The sequence below is a fragment of the Hyaena hyaena genome, unplaced genomic scaffold, assembly GCF_003009895.1.
Source record: "Hyaena hyaena isolate Hyena2069 unplaced genomic scaffold, ASM300989v1 scaffold_165, whole genome shotgun sequence".
In the NCBI taxonomy this organism is placed as follows: Eukaryota; Metazoa; Chordata; class Mammalia; order Carnivora; family Hyaenidae; genus Hyaena; species Hyaena hyaena.
In genome coordinates this window covers 2630637-2648729 of record NW_024080797.1, presented here as the reverse complement: position 1 = coordinate 2648729, position 18093 = coordinate 2630637, and the positions used below count along the sequence as shown (strand labels likewise).

Here is an 18093-nt window from a genome sequence, read left to right as displayed (position 1 = left end):
GGAAGGGTTCCTGGACGGTAAACACACGCCAACGCCCAGGGAACGCGGCGTGCCCGCCAGTACAAAGGCTACCACCCCACCTAAGGCAAGGGGGCTGAGCTCGGGAAAGCCGGCGGCCACCAGAGAGTTCCTAAGCACTTCCTGCCCCCCCCACTTCCGCTTCCGGGGAGCGACTCCCCGGCTCGCCGAGGGGGAGGGCGGTAGCGAAAGGGAAGCCGGAAGTGGCGGCACTTCCGGCACGGGGAACTCCTTGCTGCCGCTCCGGCTGGCGTGACAGGCGCGGTCTCGGCGAGTAGATAGCTCTCGTTTCGCGGTCCTCCCGTCCACCCTCCCAGCTCGTGCGCCGCTGCCGTCCCGCACCTCCCGTCTCTGAAGGCGCCCCTTCCCCATGTTCCGGGGCGGGAGTCCTGAAAGCGAAGACCCGCTCGCCGGCACCCCATCATGTCCGAACTGACTAAAGAGCTGATGGAGCTGGTGTGGGGCACCAAGAGCAGCCCGGGTCTCTCTGACACCATCTTCTGCCGCTGGACGCAAGGTACCCGGCCTGGGCTCTGACTTCCAGCCGCTTCCTTTGCCCTGCGACGCCCCTGGCGCCGCAGCCCCCACCCGCGGCTTGCCCTGCACTCCGTCCCAGTTCCCATGCTCAGCTCGGAAACTGGACTTTCTAGAAACGCCCTGCCTGTGTCGGGGGGAGTGGTTGAGTGGAATGGTGGCGGCTGTCCACTAAGGAGCCGAAGCGCCTCTGCCGCTGCCTGCGCTGCCCTCCGGCCGGAGAGAAGGCTGGTGGTCGGGCTGCAGTGGTGTGACACGGAGGGTGTGCCCCCGTGCCCCGGTGTCAGTGTCTCAGCAAGTGTCGTGGCCCCCTGCAGCCATACCCCCTACCAGGGCTTCGTGTTATTGGTGTTTGGTGTGATTTTGGAGAGAGGGAAGTCCACGGGGAAGTCACAGTGGCTAATTCCAGGAGGCAGTTTTGTTGTTTGCATTTTAACTTTGTGGTTGGATGGAGTAGTCGGTGTGTAAAGTGTTGCTTGCTGTCAGGTGCTCTTTGGACCCCAAGTATCCCCAGTTTTGAGATGGGTTAAGTTTATCTTTTACAGTCAAAAGGAATGTGGATCGTAGCACTTCCTGTGCCGGTCTAATTATCCAGACAGGATTTTGAGTTATGTAAGAAGTTTTATTATTACGAACACTAATGAAATAAGAGTTACCAATTACTGGATTCCTATGCCGTGCCAGGCTCTGCGTTTGGCATTTTATACTAGCAGTTATCTGTAATTCTTAAATTTTAATAATAAAACACAACTTTGCACGTTACTTAAGGTGACTTAAGAAAGACTGAAGTGAGGTTAGAAGCCTAGTCTTTGGAGTCAGAAGGATTGGTAGCGTAAGTATGTAAGACAGGCCAGTAAATGATAGCTCTTCATTACTATTATTAAATCATTTATTTAGAGAATACCTGTTCTCAAAGGATTTGGGGGAATTTTAGCATAGTAAATCTAAGTTCCTACGTTGTAGTGTGTATTTTGTAACAAAAATTCAGAATTGACGTAAATCCCTTCCTGTCTCTCAGATAATGCCTCTTTTAAGAGCTGATAAAATTGGAATCGTAATGTATTACAGTCATTTCGGTTATTTAGTCCGTCACTCTTATTTTGCAGATGAGGAGAGTGAGTCCTGAAGCTAAATGGCCAGGCCAGAGTCACACAAATTGATAGAAAAGCTGTGAATTACAAGTCTCCTGATTCCTAATACAGATTCGTTTTCACTATATTCCTTGGAATTTCCAAACCTTAACATGTAATTGCTTTGGCTCTTTTTCCACGTTTAATTATGTCCCTGAAGTAACACTTTCTGAAATCTTGGACACTTGCATTTGCAGATTTTAAAGCTTACTTTCTACTTTGACTTCATTTTATCCTAATAGTGAACAGCCCTGAAGCATACAAAGCTGTGAAGGATTAAGAAAATTTTTACTTCCCGTGTAATTGTAAAAAAATTTACTTCCCACGTGTACGTGTTGCGCGTACAACATAGAATAAGATCGTGTTCAGCCTCATTTATATTAATACCGTAACGCAGCGTCAAGGAGAATTGAGAGGCATTTCTCCTGGTTAAGAGAAGGCTTTAGAACAGGTGTACTTCGGTTCCAGGTTCTAGTTGTTTAACGAATCTAAGCCTCAGTTTGTTTCTCTGTAAAATGCAGATAATAGTGTCAACCTTATAGGGTTGTTGTGAGGATTAAAGGCATGTAAATACATTTAGGCACTTAGCACAATATCTGACATAGTGAACCTTCAGACGGCGGACGTTCGTAACACTTAAAGTGTTTAATTGTAGACTAAGCTGAAGATCACTCTCTGGCTGTGACCTGACAACTGTAAGAAATTATTGTTTATTTGATGAATAATCATTATTGTTTTTTACTTTTATTTATTTTTTTATTGAAGGATAGTTGATACATGATAATCATTATTTAAAATAGAACTTTATAATGACACAAGAATCCTATGCCACCTTTTAGTCCTGTGGGAGTTCCTTAATGAGAATCACTCAGTTCATACCATTTAAATTTTTTCTTTTTTAGAGTGTGTTAATTCTATGGATATATAATTCTTCACGGTCTTACATTGATCAAGATTTTCAGGCGGCCAAATAAGTATTTTTAAGCTACCACTTCTGAGTCAGAGGGAGGTTGTTATTGGTTTTGCTGTGTTTAGTGTTATATTCCTTTATTCATTTAGAGGCAGAAGTCATTGCCAAGGGCCACGTTGATGGTCGCTGGGGATTATGAGGCTAGGCACAGGACACTGCTTTTCTGCACTTGCCTTACTGCATTTGCAATGTGACACCAACTTTGCCTCTGCTTCTTAGAACTGGAATCTTACGAGTATTTTGGAAGCAAGTTAAAAGTGTGAGATGTTTAGGGTAAATACTTGTGATACCGTGTTTAGGAATATTCCATTTACGAAACCATGTTGATCGGTCACGTTAAACGTTTTTGAGACATTTGGAACAGGCTGCAGGGCTTGGTGCAGCCTAGAGATGCTTTTCTTCTCTTCATCGATCTGGCAGTTTCAGACAATCCGTGACAGCAGTGAGCCACAGAAGTGGCACATGGTTGTTTTATTTCACTTGGCAGTTTTAGATAATTCTCTTCTGCAATTCCTTTTTCTTTAAAAAAAAAAAAAAGGGTTTTGGGGGGTTTTTTGGGGGGTTTTTTGCCAGTTTTTCTTTCAAAGACAGTCACATAATTGAAAGGTTTGCAGTTATTATTTTTCTAACTGGGAAATTGAATCTCTGCTGCCTTCTTCCCTCCTGCGCTGTTGCCTGTGATAGTTTTTAAAGAAGAGTGGGTATTTTCTACCTCTTAGTCAAAAGCACCGTCTTTCCTCCTTGCCCTTGTTCCCACACACGACAGCAGTGTTCCAGGCCCTTGCAGGTTAGACTCGGTGGGGTGGGAAGGAGAATGGATAATAAGCATAGCATAAATTGAGCATATGCAGTAGTTAGAAAGTAAAGAACTAGGGAGTTGTGCAGTGGGGTAATGTGGATAGACCTCGTTTTAAGATGAGATTGGAGCAAACCTTGAAGCAGCTGAGTGAATTGTGCAGCTGTCTGAAGAAAGGGTGTTCCAGGGCAGGGAGACTAGATGCTATAAAAGACTTAATGCAGACTATTCCTTGCTTTTTTGTTCAGGGAACAGGAAGGAGACTAGTTGGGCGAGAGAAAGAATGAGGGAAGGGGAGACGAATAAAAGATGATGTAAGAAATAATTTTCATCCAGTGGCCTAGAAAGCCTTATAGGCCATGGTCTGGACTTTGAGGTTTCTTCTGAATGAAATGAAAGGCCATTGGGAGATTTAGAGCAGAGGAGAGAGAGATGACGTGACAAGTTTTTAAAGGACTGATCTGACTGCTGTGTTTGAGGACAGGATGTAGTGGCTTGAGTGAGACAGCAAGATGGAATGACAGACCATTGCAGTAATACAGGATAGTGGTACTGGAGACAGTAGCAAGTAGTCAAATTGACCAGCTCACAGCAGAACCAAAGTAAGAGTCATTTAGATCTAACAGGAGTTAAGTATTAATCTTATTATAAACAAAAACTTGACTAATTGGGAATATTTGTGTGTTTTTTTTTTCTCTTCAGTATTGATGGTCTGTTTCAGTGTTTGGCAAACTTTTTCTGTAGAAGGGTAACTGGCATTCATTATTTTTGTCTTAAAACTCATATCTGCCATTGTAGCAACAGCAGCCCTAGATAATATAGGTATGGCTGTGTTCTAAACTGCTTTACAGAAACAGGTCAACCCCTGATCTAGATTATAAATACTGCAAAACCATTATTTTCCCTTTCCCCCCCTTTCCTCTAAGCTTTATTTTATTGTTTCACCTATAGGATTAGCCAGAAAGGGAGAAACACAATTGCTGTTTATACCAGTTCCTTGTTTTGAGAGGCCATTTTGGGGGCAAAGTAGGGAATGGAGCTGTGGTTGATTCAAATTAGACTTTGGACTTTGGCTATACGACAATTTTTGTTACGTAATATGAAAAAAAGAACAAATAACTTAGGAAAAGTGAGGGATTGGTTAAAATATAAGTATAAAATGTATTTACAAGTTAGTAAGTTTATTATAATGTGATTTAACATTTTCCAAAGTAATAAAGTGATAAACCAGTATTATTAATTTTTCTTCCAGAGTAAGAATAATATTGTGAGAACATATCATTTCAGAGAATTTTGTTGTTGGACACCTTTTATTTCTCTCAAGAACAGATATTCCTTTCTTCAACCTACCTGAATCATGTCCTCTAAAATCCATTTCTTTTAAACTTAAAATTTGTGAGCTTATATGAAAAAGTTAATTTCTTGGTACTTTGAATACATAATGTGTTTTTCAGTTTAAAGTCTCTGTCAGCATATCTTAAATTGTATTATGCTTTACGGTTTTTAGAAGTCTTATTTAATCCTTGCAACGACCTTGAGAGATAACGAAGGGTAAATGTAGTTTCCCCATTTTCATAGATGAGGGAACTATGGCCCAGTGCAGATTTGACTCAACGACTATCATCAAGTTTGTAATGAGTTTATAATGACAAACCAAGTCTTTTCTCTGGGCTTCTGTTTACATGGGAAGCCAGAATTGTGGAGGCAGGAGTTGTAAAACTGACTTGAATAATGTATATATGCACAGTAAGTCATGTGAAAGTAAAAGCTTAGAAAATTGCAGAGAAGTTCGTGGCTCAAGTTTAAATTAGCAGCTATAAGAGAGATTTCTTTGTCTGAAATACTGTGGAATGTGATACAAAATTACGTATTTAGGATCAGATGCTTTAGATGGCTAATTTCGAAACTAATAAGAAAACCAGTTTGTGAATAGTTAATTCCTTTTAAAAGTAGGAAGTAATTTACATATGAGAATACAAGAGAAATAATTATATCCTAAAAAAGTTAAATTCAAGTGAAACCTTATTATAAAAGGAGAAGCCTACTTAGCATAGTCCTGTTTTAGGATAGAATACTGAATTTACATTTAGTTGACTTTATTTCATTTTGTGCTCTAATGGCCTTTGTTATTATCTGTTAACACAGTCAAACGTATATACTGTAATTAAACAGAATTTGGTGTATAGCAGGTCTGCCTAGACTTCTCCATGGGGCTTTTATATCTTACTGACAAACCAACTCACTGTAATACATTTCAGCTGTAAGCCCCACCTATAGATCTTGAAAACTGCGTTACATTCGTAGTAATTTTAAGGAAGGTAAGAATTCATTACTGACTCGTGTTTATTACATACGCTGAAAGTTTGACAGAGCCAGTTTTCACCGATGCCTTTACTCGCAAGGCCAGGGACCTTTCCTTCATTTCCATCCCGTAGGAGCTTCAGCTCTTGTTCCTGCGTCGACCTCAGATGTGGTTGTCTCGATGTTGATTACCAGTGCCCTTAGGTGTTACTTGGCCTGAGTGAGTTTGTCCTGTGCATCGTACCTATTTCTCAACCTCCATTTAGCCTGTCATCTGCTCTGTTTCTCCCAGGCTTCTGTGTACTGAAATTGTCACCATCAACACAAATGCAGTGACCAAACGTTAGCTGAGCCCTCAGTGTTTCTCTTCGTTCTTTATCTTGTCAGCTTCTGTTCCGTCTTTCAGAATTAACCTGCTCCTTAGTTCTCTCATTCCCCTCATTCTTATTCAGAAATTCTCAATAATTAAACTTGAAATTTTAAGTTTTAATAATTTAATTTTTAGTAATTACAAATAGCTCTTACTCTCCCTCTTTGCCTGTATAGTTCATTTAGAAGCCTGCTAAGATTCACTTCTTCTGGGCCGCCAGTGACTCAAGTTTTTGTTTTTTGTTTTTTTGTTCCTTAACTCAGGGTCCCATTATAATCTTAAAAATTATGCAGATTTCAATATGAAAAATAAAATGATTGAGACCTGAGGCATTGTTTTACGTTTATTTAAGTATCTTGAATGTCTGGCTTCTTAGAAGCCTGCTGGCTCCCCGCATGCTTCTCTATTCAGTCTGTTGCAGGATGTTGTTAGGAAGTGTATGCAGAAAACCCAGCCTCACAGACTGTAATTGGTAAGGTAGGAGTCTTAGAATAGCCTTTTCAGATCATTGAGGCTATTTTTCTTTGATACAACACCAAAACTTGACAAGTGGTAGTTTCTTAGAGGTTAATAGCGATCTGGAATCTGAAGCCACATCAATGATTTTTTTGTACTCTCTTAAATTGAAATCCATTGGTTTGTCTTGTACTTTGAATAGATCTTTACCCGTGCATTCATTTCTAACAGTATGCATCCTTTATCTGGAAGTTACTGGTCCACTGGTTTATGCAGAAATGCTAACACACCATCAACAGATGAATGGATCAAGAAGATGTGGTTTATCTATACCATGGAATACTACATGGCGATGAGAAACAATGAAATCTGGCCATGTGTAGCAACATGGATGGACCTTGAGGGTGTTATGCTGAGCGAAATAAGTCAGGCAGAGAAGGACAAATACCATATGTTTGCACGTATAGGAGGATTAGGAGGAACTTGACGGAGGACCAAGGGGGAGAAGAAGGGCGGAAATGGTGGGGGAAAGGGAGAGAGGCAAACCATGAGAGACTCTTGAATGCTGACAAAAACTGAGGACTGATGGATGTGGGGGGGAGGGGGGGATGGGCATGAAGGAGGGCACTTTGGGGATGAGCACTGAGTGTTATGTAAAAACTAATTTGACAATAAACTATTTGTAAAAAAAAAAAAAAAAAAAAAAAGAAATGCTAACACATTTCATTATACAGTATCAAAAGTCATATTTATTTCTGTGACCACTGATCTCATGAGAAACATCGCTAAGAATTGAGATGCTGTCAGGTTCACAGTGGTGAGTGCAGGTTCTCCAAAATTTTAGTTACTGCTTGAAAGCCTGAAAACTTACCACTGGCAAAGGTACTGTTATTTTCCTTAAAGCATCAGGTTGCCTTCATTCACTTCTGAGAAAGGGTCTGCCACATACCCAAGTCTGAATAATCATAGTTTGTTGATAACTCTTCAAACTAAAAACAGAGCTCTACAAAAAAGCAGTTCCAGCTTGCAAGTCAGAAAATTACACATGTGCTTTTTCTTGAGACAGCGGTCATTATCAAGGTATGTAGCTTTAGTTTCCATTTTGTCATACAGAGTATTTTTTAAAAGGACATTCTATTCAAGGCCAAGATTTAATAAAATTAGCATCAGTAAGGGCATTCTTTAGTTAAATTGGCTCTTTCTGTGTTAGAGAGGGCGGTTTTGTTTACTGGGATGATGTCTGCTGGCACAGCTTAACGACACTGGTGGGTGCCACCTAGGCACCAGCGGTAAATCCCACCATTGCTTCTGTACCATCACTGTGAATGTCAGTGCAGCGTAAAGGGCAGATGATGTCTTAGTACCATTATGAAAATTGTTTTAACTTCTACTAGATCCCCTGAAAGGGTCTCAGATTTCCAGCGTTCTGTAGACCACACTTTGAGAACCTCTCTTTATCCAGTCTCGCCACCCCCACACCACAACTCTTTTAGGACTTGGTGTCTTTAAACTTCCTCTTTACCATATAATCACCCCTTTCCTGTTTTTAAGCCTTGAATATAGTCTTTCAGCCTATATAAATAATAATAAGTAATGATTCTTTATCCAGCTACCCTTCATGTTGTCATCATCCTTTTTCACTTGTTTAACAAATAGTTTGCATTTACTCTTTCTCCTTGTATTCATACCTCAACCCTTTAAATTTTGCTTACTCTCTCCAGTGCTCTAGATTTTTTTTGTATTCCAGTGATGTGCTTTGGAATCCAGTGTTTAAATTTATGTGTTTACTAAGCATTTGTAGCAAGTAACTACCCCTTGCTTCCTGGAGGACTTGAATGTGTTTTTCTCTTACCTTTCTAATCTTTGTCCATCTTAGCTGACTCAGCCTTTGCTTATTTTTTAATGTTCCCAACTCCGTTGTCTTGGTTTTACATGTTCTTCTTTACTATGACTGTCATGTTGAGGATGATTGAAATTGCTGTCTTTAATCCTAACCCCTGCCCTGAGCGCCAGACCCCTATTTCTCCCCTTCTAAATATTGACAAATGGTTATCTCAAAACTGAACTTGGCATATTTAGAAATTGATTCCGCCATTATCTTTCCTTGCAACAGTTCAAAAAACATTTATGGAGCATTAACTATACAACATTACTAGGAAAACAGTGGTCAACAGAACAGGCAAGGCACCTCCCTGTAAGGCAAATAATAAACAAGTAAACAAACAATAATATAGTAATCACAGATTGTGAAAAGTACTGGTTGTTCTGGAGGATGGTGGGAGAGACCTCTCATCTTAGATATTTAGATACACCTACTTAGATAGGTGCATCAGGGAGGATCTCTGAGGAGTTAACTCTACAGTGAGTCCTTAAGAAGGAGAAGGATTCAGCTTTATGAAGAGAGAAGGGGAAATGCGTGTAGCAGGAACAGCAAGCACTAGGGCTCAAGTAAAAGCCTCCTTGCCGTGTTCTGAGGTCCTAAGATCACTGTAGATGATGAAGATGAGATTGAACTGAGGGAGTGTGGGTTTGATTGAACATGGTGTCTTGTAAGGCCACGAAAAGGAGTTGGGATTTCATTCTAGTTGCCATTGAAATGTATTATGCAGGCTGGGACAGAATCTGATTTCCAAGTCTAAAATATTCCTGTGGCAAGTCTGTGGTGAACAAATAAGGATGGAGGCAGGACAGGTGGGAAGGAGTGGGGACATCTAGTTGGGAACCCCTAACAGTCCTCGAGGTGAGAGACAGTCGTGGTTTGAACCTCAGAGTAAACTAGAGATGGGATAGAAATGGACAGATAGAAGTCATGCTTTGGGCCTTGAACCAAGAGGATATTGCCTTACCGTGACAGAGAAAGGGTTAGCAAATGTTTCCAGTGCAGGAAACACTATGTTCAAAGGGTAAGAAACCAGAGAAAAAATTAGTATTTGAGGAACTGAAAGAAACTCAGCATGCCTGAAATCTAAGAGGAAGAATGGCATAGGATGAGGGAAGAGATTCAGGTAGAAAGTAGATTGGACAGGACCACGGTAAGGAAATGAAATTCCGTTAGTCTGGGTTCTAATCTGGGCTCTAGTTGAGAATTCCCTGAATATAACTAGTAATGGAAATCTCGGGAGTAGATGAGTTATCCAAGGAGAATGTATGGAATGAAAAAAATAGAGATCCTAAAGCCAAGACATGAGGAACATTACCATTTAAAAGAGGAGCTGACCAAGGAGACTGAGAAGAAAGAAAAAAGGAAAATTTGGAATAAAATTGGACCAGTAAAGCTAAGGGGCAAAGGGTTTTCAGAAGAAGTCATTGGTGAGCATTTCAGATGACTGTCTGGAGAGTAAATAAGAAGAGACTTGAGGGATAGCCTGTACTGTTCATTGATGAACTTGGTGAAAATGCGTTTGCTGCAGTCATAGGTTGAACACCAAATTTTTGTGGGTCGAATAAATTGTGAGGTAAGGAGAGAGAGACCGTGCACGTAGACAACTGGATAGGCTTTGAGAGGGTGGTGATTGTAGTTTGTAGTGGATTTTTTTTAATGGTCCAATAAATTTTTTAAGTTTAAATTTTTTTTAATGTTTTCTTTATTTTTGAGAAAGAGATAGAGACAGCGTGAGCAGGAGAGGGTCAGAGAGAGAGAGGGAGGTACAGAATCCGAAGACAGGCTCCAGGCTCTGAGCTAGCTGTCAGCACAGAACCTGACTCGGGGCTCGAACCCACGAACTGCGAGATCATGATCTGAGCTGAAGTTGGTCGCTTAACCGACTGAGCCACCCATGGGCCCCTAAATTTTTTAAATTTAGACTTGACTTTTTAAAAACTTTGTTAAAAAATGTATTTACTTTTGAGAGACAGAGAGAGACCTAGCATGAATTGGGGAGAGGCAGAGAGATTCGGATACAGAATCTGAAGCAGGTTTCAGGCTCTGAGCCGTCAGCACAGAGCCCAATGTGGGGCTCGAACTCAAACTGCAAGATCATGACCTGAGCCGAGGTTGGATGCTTAACCAACCAATTGAGCCACCCAGGTGTCCCCAGACTTCACTTTCTTAGAGCAGTGTTAGGTTTATAGCAAAATTGTGGGGAAGCTACAGAATATACCTCCTGCTCCCACAACATGCGTAACCTCCCCTATTATCATTATGCCCCACCAAAGTAGAATATTTACTCCAGTTGATAAGTGTGCATTGACATATCATTGGCACCCATGGTCCATAGTTTACAGTTTGCTCTTGGTGTACATTCTTTGGGTTTGGACAAACGTATGATGACATTTATCCATTATTATGGTTTCATAGTATTTTCTCTGCCCTAAAAATCCTCTGTGCTTTGCGTATTCATCCCTCATCCCTCCCTCCATCCACCAGTCCCTAGTAACCCCTGATCTCTTTATAGATCCTTTGCATAGATTTACCTTTTCCAGGATGTCATATAGTTGGGAATCATACAGTTCTGATTGGTTATGTCAGTGAGTAATATGCATTTAAGGTTCTTCCATGTCTTTTCATGACTTGTAAGCTCATTTATTTTTTCGTGCCAAATAATATTTTTGTTGCCTGGATGTATCACAGTTCATTTACACACTCGTTCACGTAGCCAAGGACAGCTTGGTTGCTTCCATTAGCAGTTACGAATAAAGGAACTATAAACCTCTGTGTGCCAGTTTTTGTGTTGATAGAAGTTTTCAACTCAAGTAAATAAGGAGTTTTTGGTGGATTCTTAAGGAGGATTTTTTTTTGTTGTTAAATATATGAGGTCCAAGTTTAAGTACTGTTCGAAAGAGAGGGATTGAAAGGTTACAAGACAGGAGGTGGGATGGAATGGGATCCTCTGCGGTATTTCTAATCTCACTTGCCATCACCTGGTGTCTCAGGCTCTATGCCCCACTTGCACATACACATCAAATCTTGAGTTTTTACCTCAGAAATACTCTTTAGATACAGTTTCTCCTGTCCATACTAATGTCAGTTTTATTAGGTTGACACCCTCTTTGTATGGTTGTTGAAACAGTCTCATCCCCATTCTGTTCTTTTAAAAATAAAACAACAACAACAAAAAACCCCAGTACGATCATGTTAGAGCTTTAATCGGTACTTGTCATGGTCTGGCCCTCCCTAGTAGTAACCTCTTGTCAGCTTCCCTCCCCCATTTCCATCTCCCCTGCCCTTCCCCCACACTTCCGTGCAGCTGCACTACATTTCCCTCTGACCCATAAGCTTGCCCTGCTCTTATCAAACCTTTTTCCTGTCATAAAGGTGTTTTCTTTACCTCGGAGTCATTCTCCACCCTTGTGTCTTGCAAATTCCTATTCAAGATCCGCCTCAAAGTCACCTGTTACAGCTTGACTCAGGCATGGAAATCATTCCTCTCTGTATCCACAGTACTATCTTCATACTTGTATCGGACGTTCACTTATTCTTTATTTGCCCCTGAGTCCTTCTTCTCGCCTACTGTTGGCTCCTGCAGACCAGGGACCTGCTCATTCACGCGTGCCTCCTAGATGCTTGGTATCGTATCCTACGTTCATCACATGTTTGTTGGATGAATGACTGAACTACAAGTGAAACCTTACATATTCCTAGCATGTTGGAATTGAAAAGAATCATTTCAAAGATGAGGACACAGAGGTCTACAGAGGCGAAATGATTTCCTGAAGGTGACGCAGATCTGATCCCTTAGACTTCTGGCCCTGTGCTGTCTGTAGGCACTCGTGCTCATGGCTCCCAGTCAGTCCCGGTTGGACAGTGCTGAAATTGAGATAGACCTAGTATGCACACATTCACTGTCTACGATGCACTTCATTTTTAGCTCATAGAATGTAATTCAAAGATTGGAATGAAAAAAAGCTTCTGTACAGAAAGGTCCTAAAACGCATTCGAATTCAGTAGAGTATGTGGCCTGTCTTCAAATAAATGATTTAATTTAGTGGTCTTTGACTGAGGTCCACACTTTATTCCTTTAGTCCACTGAGAGGGTTCCCTGGGTGCAAAAGTGCCTGAGTGCGTGTGTGTGTGTGCGTGTGTGTGTGTGTTTATGTGTATTTGGGCACAGGGGTGGAACATAGGCTTCGTATCTTTTTTCAAAAATGCCTTGATCCTCCAAAAAGTTAACCATGTGCCTGGCTAACCTGGGCGTGTTTTGCTTTTGTAATTAGTGGTTGTTGTCAAAGCAAAGTACATTAAAAATTCTTTGGGCTGCTGTTTGAATTACATTTTTAATCTTTGCTACTTGCTTTCATTTTTAGGGTTTGTGTTTAGTGAATCAGAGGGATCTGCATTAGAACAGTTTGAAGGTGGCCCCTGTGCTGTTATTGCACCTGTTCAGGTAACATAGACTACTTTACCCACTCCTTAGAGGGACATGTTCAAACGTTTCATGCTTCAGCTTTTGTTTTCTGATATCTATATGTCATGAGACATGATCAGTTATCTCTCAACTTTTATTTATGTGAAGTGCTATAAATATCCAAAATAATGAATTCAGAACATTAGCACATTATGCAGCAATAGCCTTTTATCAATCTTGTATAAAAAAAAAAAAACCATAATAGGTGTTCCCTGACCTTCAGAAAATTAGGAATTAATGATAATGACTTCTTTCTAATACAGAGATCCTGTTGAGTAACAGCATTTTACCCTATGGATAGTTACATCATAGCCATATATTATTTTCATTTGTTCTTTCTGTAGAAGTGAGTTTCCTAAAAAGTTGAAGATAAGTGAATATTCTCATGCTCTTAAAACCTTACATATTTTTAAAATAAGTTGTCTTTTAGGCAATGGCTTCGACTTTTAAAATAAAATCAGTAATAACAGACTCAAAGAGATTTTCCAAAATTTAAAAGGAAAGTTTTTCTTTGCACAAGATAGAGTTAATCTGACGATTTTGAATCTTGATATGTTATATTGTTTGAATCTCCAGGCCAATTTGCCACAATCATTTCATTTTTAAAACCACAAACGAATTTCCAGTTTACTCTAATACTTACAGTGACTGAACAGCTGTGTAACTTCACAACTGTTTTAAGAGAAGCTAGAATTTATTATGGTTTTTAATCAGCACGTTTTGAAAGTACATATTTAATGTGATATTTATTATTCATTAGGCATAAGGAACACATTCCTGAACTGTTAGCTGCCAAGTAAACTTATCTCTCAAACCTGTACTCCATATTATTAAATTAAAAATTTATTTCTCTGAAGGAGGAAAAAAAATCCTTTCATGACTGATTCCAAAATATATCCTTTATAGGTCATTAGTTTATTTCTTTAAGTGGTAAAATTTATTTTGTTTGCACTAGTAGAATTATTTAAAAATTAAGAAAAATCTGAATGTTTGAACATTGTCTGGGAGTTACTAGATATAAAGAATAAAATTTAACTGTGACTTAGTATTGGAGTTATCATACCATTATGTTGGGGACAGATTTTGGTTGCTAGTAGAATCTTACTGTCTGAATTTGAGGATTCCTTGTTCTATCTGCATTTAAATTAGATTTTATTAACCCTGGCCCTCCTGGACCATAGTAGCACCCAGGGCTTTTACTAAAAGTCTGTGAATGTAGTTAAATGCAAGGTGTACCACAGGAGTTTCCTGTATCATAAAATTCGGTATATGTCCATAATGATAGCTGTTTTTGCAAGGGATAATTGTAATGTTCAAAACCCTCCTGTATCTTTGAGGTCACAATTTAGTTTCATAGTTCCATAAATCTTGTCAATCATAGAATTTGGGGCTTTTAAAATACTTTCAGTGTAAAAGTCAAAACTAAACCGTTCAGCCTAATGAAGTGAAATGAGCAAGTCTAGATAGTAAAACTTTTTTGAACTATAAAAATTAGAACATGGTACTGTTGCCAGAAGAATAGGTGTATTGTGGAGCCAGACGGTTAATACAGGAGTAGACCACGTTACAGACAGCAGTTTACAAAGAATTTATCACATACCATGATAAAGAAGGAACTACGAATCAGTGGTAGGATAATATGAAATTTAATAAATGTCACTGATATGACTGGTTGCCAGGTTGGGGGGAAAATGAAGTTAGATCATCTGATACCTTATGCCAAATATGTTCTTGACATAATATTTAACCACAGAAGACCTAAAACTAATGCATTGCCAGCACTTAGAGAAAGATGGAGTTTCAGGCTCAGAAGATTTGCAGTAAATATTAACAATAAGTAGATGTTGTCTGTCTTCTACAAAGAATGTGTACAAATCAGTTAGAAAACCCATCTGGCTCCAGTGGTGAAATGATGTGTGTGCAGGCATAACAGGTGGTATAATGACGGATAACCAAAGAATCACGATGTTCAGCCTCACTAGGAATCAAAAAACTACAACGAAAACTACAACCAGAGTCTATTGCTTACTCTTCCTAATTTTTAAATATAAAATAATTACCAGGGCATAAAAGGGTAGGATGGTGCTGGCACACTCATATTGCTAATGTGGTACATTTGTACTTGGATTCAGGGAGAGGGAAATGTACATTAGAACCAGAAGTATAAAAATGCAGATTTTTGATGAAATCATTGCCCTTCTGTGAATCTTTCTTAAAGAAATAGTCCTTAATATGGAAAAGGTTGTATTCAGTAAGTTTTTACATTTACAGTAGTAAATAAAATTATAAAGCTAGTGTACAGTAATGTAGTTTAAACATGAAGTAATGTTTGAGTAAATTTGATAGCTTGAGAGACATTTAGTGATTAGGAATTATACTTAGGAATCCTGTGGGAAAACAGAAAAATGGGAAACATAATCATATACCCATTATGCTTCTCACTTGTAATAAAAATTAAGGCAGGTATGAAAGAAAGACTGGAAGAAGTATATCAAAATACAGTGATCGTATCAGTGGTAAAACAGTGGGTATCCCAACTCACTTTTCCCATCTTTTGTAACATAATCCTCAGTTTTATGGTTGGTTGCCGTTTTGCGGAAAAGTCAGAAACATTTGATTGTAGTATTTGTAGATTTTACTTCTTTAAGATACTGTAGAATATTACTTAGTTTTTGTTACAATACTTTGAAATGATTGCTTATTAGGTGCCAGGTACTGTGCTAAGTGCATTACATAGATTATTCTATATAATCCTCACTGCAGCCTTTTAAAGTTTATGCTATTATTATTTTTAGTTAGTAAAGTGGTGGAACCAGGATTCAGACCCAGGTGTGTCTGACTAAAAGCAGTCCTCTTAACCAATTCACTACTGCTTTCAGACAGTAAGTGAGAAGCATCAAAGTAACCTTTTTCTTGTATCTGCCCGCTGGCTCTTCAGATCCAATAAGTGGCGCCTAAGGGTCTTCATTTTAAATAAACAAGTCAGGTGACTGGGATGGAAATGGTCCTTGAACTACACTTTGAGAAGGAAACACTACACTGAACTGCTTTCTATCAAATCATCAGTGTAACATAGGTAACTCACTTAAGGAAAGGTCAGAGATCAATTTGTTTTTTTCTTTTGAATCTTAGAGCTTTTTGAGTTAAACTGGGAAGTTAGGAGCTCCTTAAATTGATATTCTGATACCACACATCAGAGCTAATAGAGCAGAACCAGTTTTGTATTGTGATTTCTTTTCCCCCAGGGTATCTAAGAGATGTAGACTTGTTCCTGTTTCTGGGGTCTTTACTTTTGGAATGAGCAGTAAGTTTCTTTAATTTTCCAGTTATGTGTCTATTATTCGGAGTCAGTTCTATTTGCCAGAAAGTACATATTAATGAAAGAAGAATTTTATGGACTTAGAATCAGATGTATAGTGGTATATTCTGAATAATATGCTTAGTTACTGTTGGATGTGAAGGGAAACTATGAAAAGTTTATAACACTATTCAGTGGACCATGGAGGAGATACATATGAGGGGTTTTTTTCCATTTAAAAAAAAGAATAAGGCTTTATCTTTTTCATAATGGATTCTAATAATTATTGCTTTAATTGTATAAAGGCATTTCTTTTGAAGAAGCTCCTGTTTTCTTCTGAGAAGTCTTCTTGGAGGGATTGTCCAGGTATGACCATGGTTTTCTATAACCTTTTCCTTCACCCTCTAACTTATAGATGATCTCTGCGGCTCTCATTGGCAGTAGTGTCACTGAAATCATTTATCTTACAAAGTAAACTATAAATGAAATATTTCTTTCCGGAGTTTTACTTTTTTAGTGTTTCAGAAAATTTCATGAACAGTGACCTCAGATTTTAGTGTATATATTCCCAAATTTGGGTTACCTGGCAGGTATAAGATAGGATGGTAGAACTAAGGGAAAATAAGCCCTTGGCCTCTTGCTAAAAAAGTGGTACATTTCTCTGAACTCTTACCTAAGGGATAGTCGTTTGTGTTTGTTTTATCTCACTTAGCTCTGAGCTGGAACTAAGAGTTATCTTTGTATTCCTGTAGCTTTTAGTACAATGCCTTACACAATGCTGATACTGCAGAGAAGCGAATTAAATTGCAGGCGTAGCTGTCATAGCTTCTGCAGTATGATTAGGTCAGAGAGCTGTGTGGTGCTACTTGATAATAATAAACGTTTGCATTCTGCTTCACAGTTTACGTCTTCCGTTCAGTAAGTGAACACTTTTATGTGAACCTCACAATAACTTCTGGAAGAATGTAGGATATATTATATAATCCTAGTTTTGTATATCAGGGCAGAACAGTTTCCATTCCAAACCATACCCAAAGAATCTACTGAATTTGAGAGTTAAAGTGTCACCCATATATATTTTTTTAATTATTTACTAGCTGAAATGCAAAGTAAATTGTAGTAGAGAAGAAACCAAGAAATACTATTTAATATTAACATCACTGTTTTACTGATAAAATTTATAATATTTCTTGTACAGAAATATATGCCCATTGATAAAATATTTCTATAGCATTTTCATAAACGTATTGTTTGGTGATGGTTAGAAAGTGAATGACCTAGTTCCTGCCTTAGAACTTCTAGCCTATTAGGAGAAATAGAAATCTCCCCATAGCATAAAATTTGGATAGCTTGTATACATATCCCCCTTGAATGTTTCAGGAACAGCTCTACTTTGGGAGAGTGATACTGCTTGAAAAGAGGAGGGAGCTAAGGTTCAGGAAGGAACTGAACATTTGTGCTATTGTCTGTAAAGTCTAATGCTCCCATCACTGCAGTACAGCTTCAGGAGCTTCTAGAATATGCAACATAACCACGATGGCGTCTGCTGACGTAATGAGTTTGGTATTGCATGTGCTGACGAGGTGTTATCTCATTAGCCTTACCCCTGTGGGACAAGGAGGTCAAAGACTTTAGACTAACTCAGAAATGAGGGGAAAACTAGCAGACTCAGCAGGCCCTCCTCACATTGTGCCTGGTTCTGCATAGAAGAATCCTCCCGGCTTCAGCGCTCCCTTCCCAGCCTAAGGAAGGGGAGCGATCAGTCTCGGGCCATTCCAAGGAACTTCTTATCTCTCCTAAGGTTTAGTTCTTCCTTTTTCAGGATTCTTTTTTGAATTAATGACAATATTTAACAGTGATGACATGGTAACCCTCA

General features: G+C 39.2%; 1 protein-coding gene across 4 annotated transcripts in view; it reads left to right on the top strand.

Annotated features, from left to right (window-relative positions):
* Positions 1 to 229: 229 nt before the first annotated feature.
* Positions 230 to 18093, top strand: part of MINDY3 (MINDY lysine 48 deubiquitinase 3) — an 83772-nt gene continuing 65908 nt past the window's right edge. For 3 of the 4 annotated variants that reach the window (XM_039240010.1, XM_039240011.1, XM_039240007.1), the window contains exons 1-3: positions 230 to 535; positions 12819 to 12898; positions 16523 to 16583. In XM_039240010.1, coding sequence (XP_039095941.1) covers positions 442 to 535; positions 12819 to 12898; positions 16523 to 16583 — 235 coding nt within the window. In that variant the 5' untranslated portion in view covers positions 230 to 441. The remainder of the gene's footprint in view (positions 536 to 12818; positions 12899 to 16522; positions 16584 to 18093) is intronic. The other variant, XM_039240012.1, reaches the window with a different exon arrangement.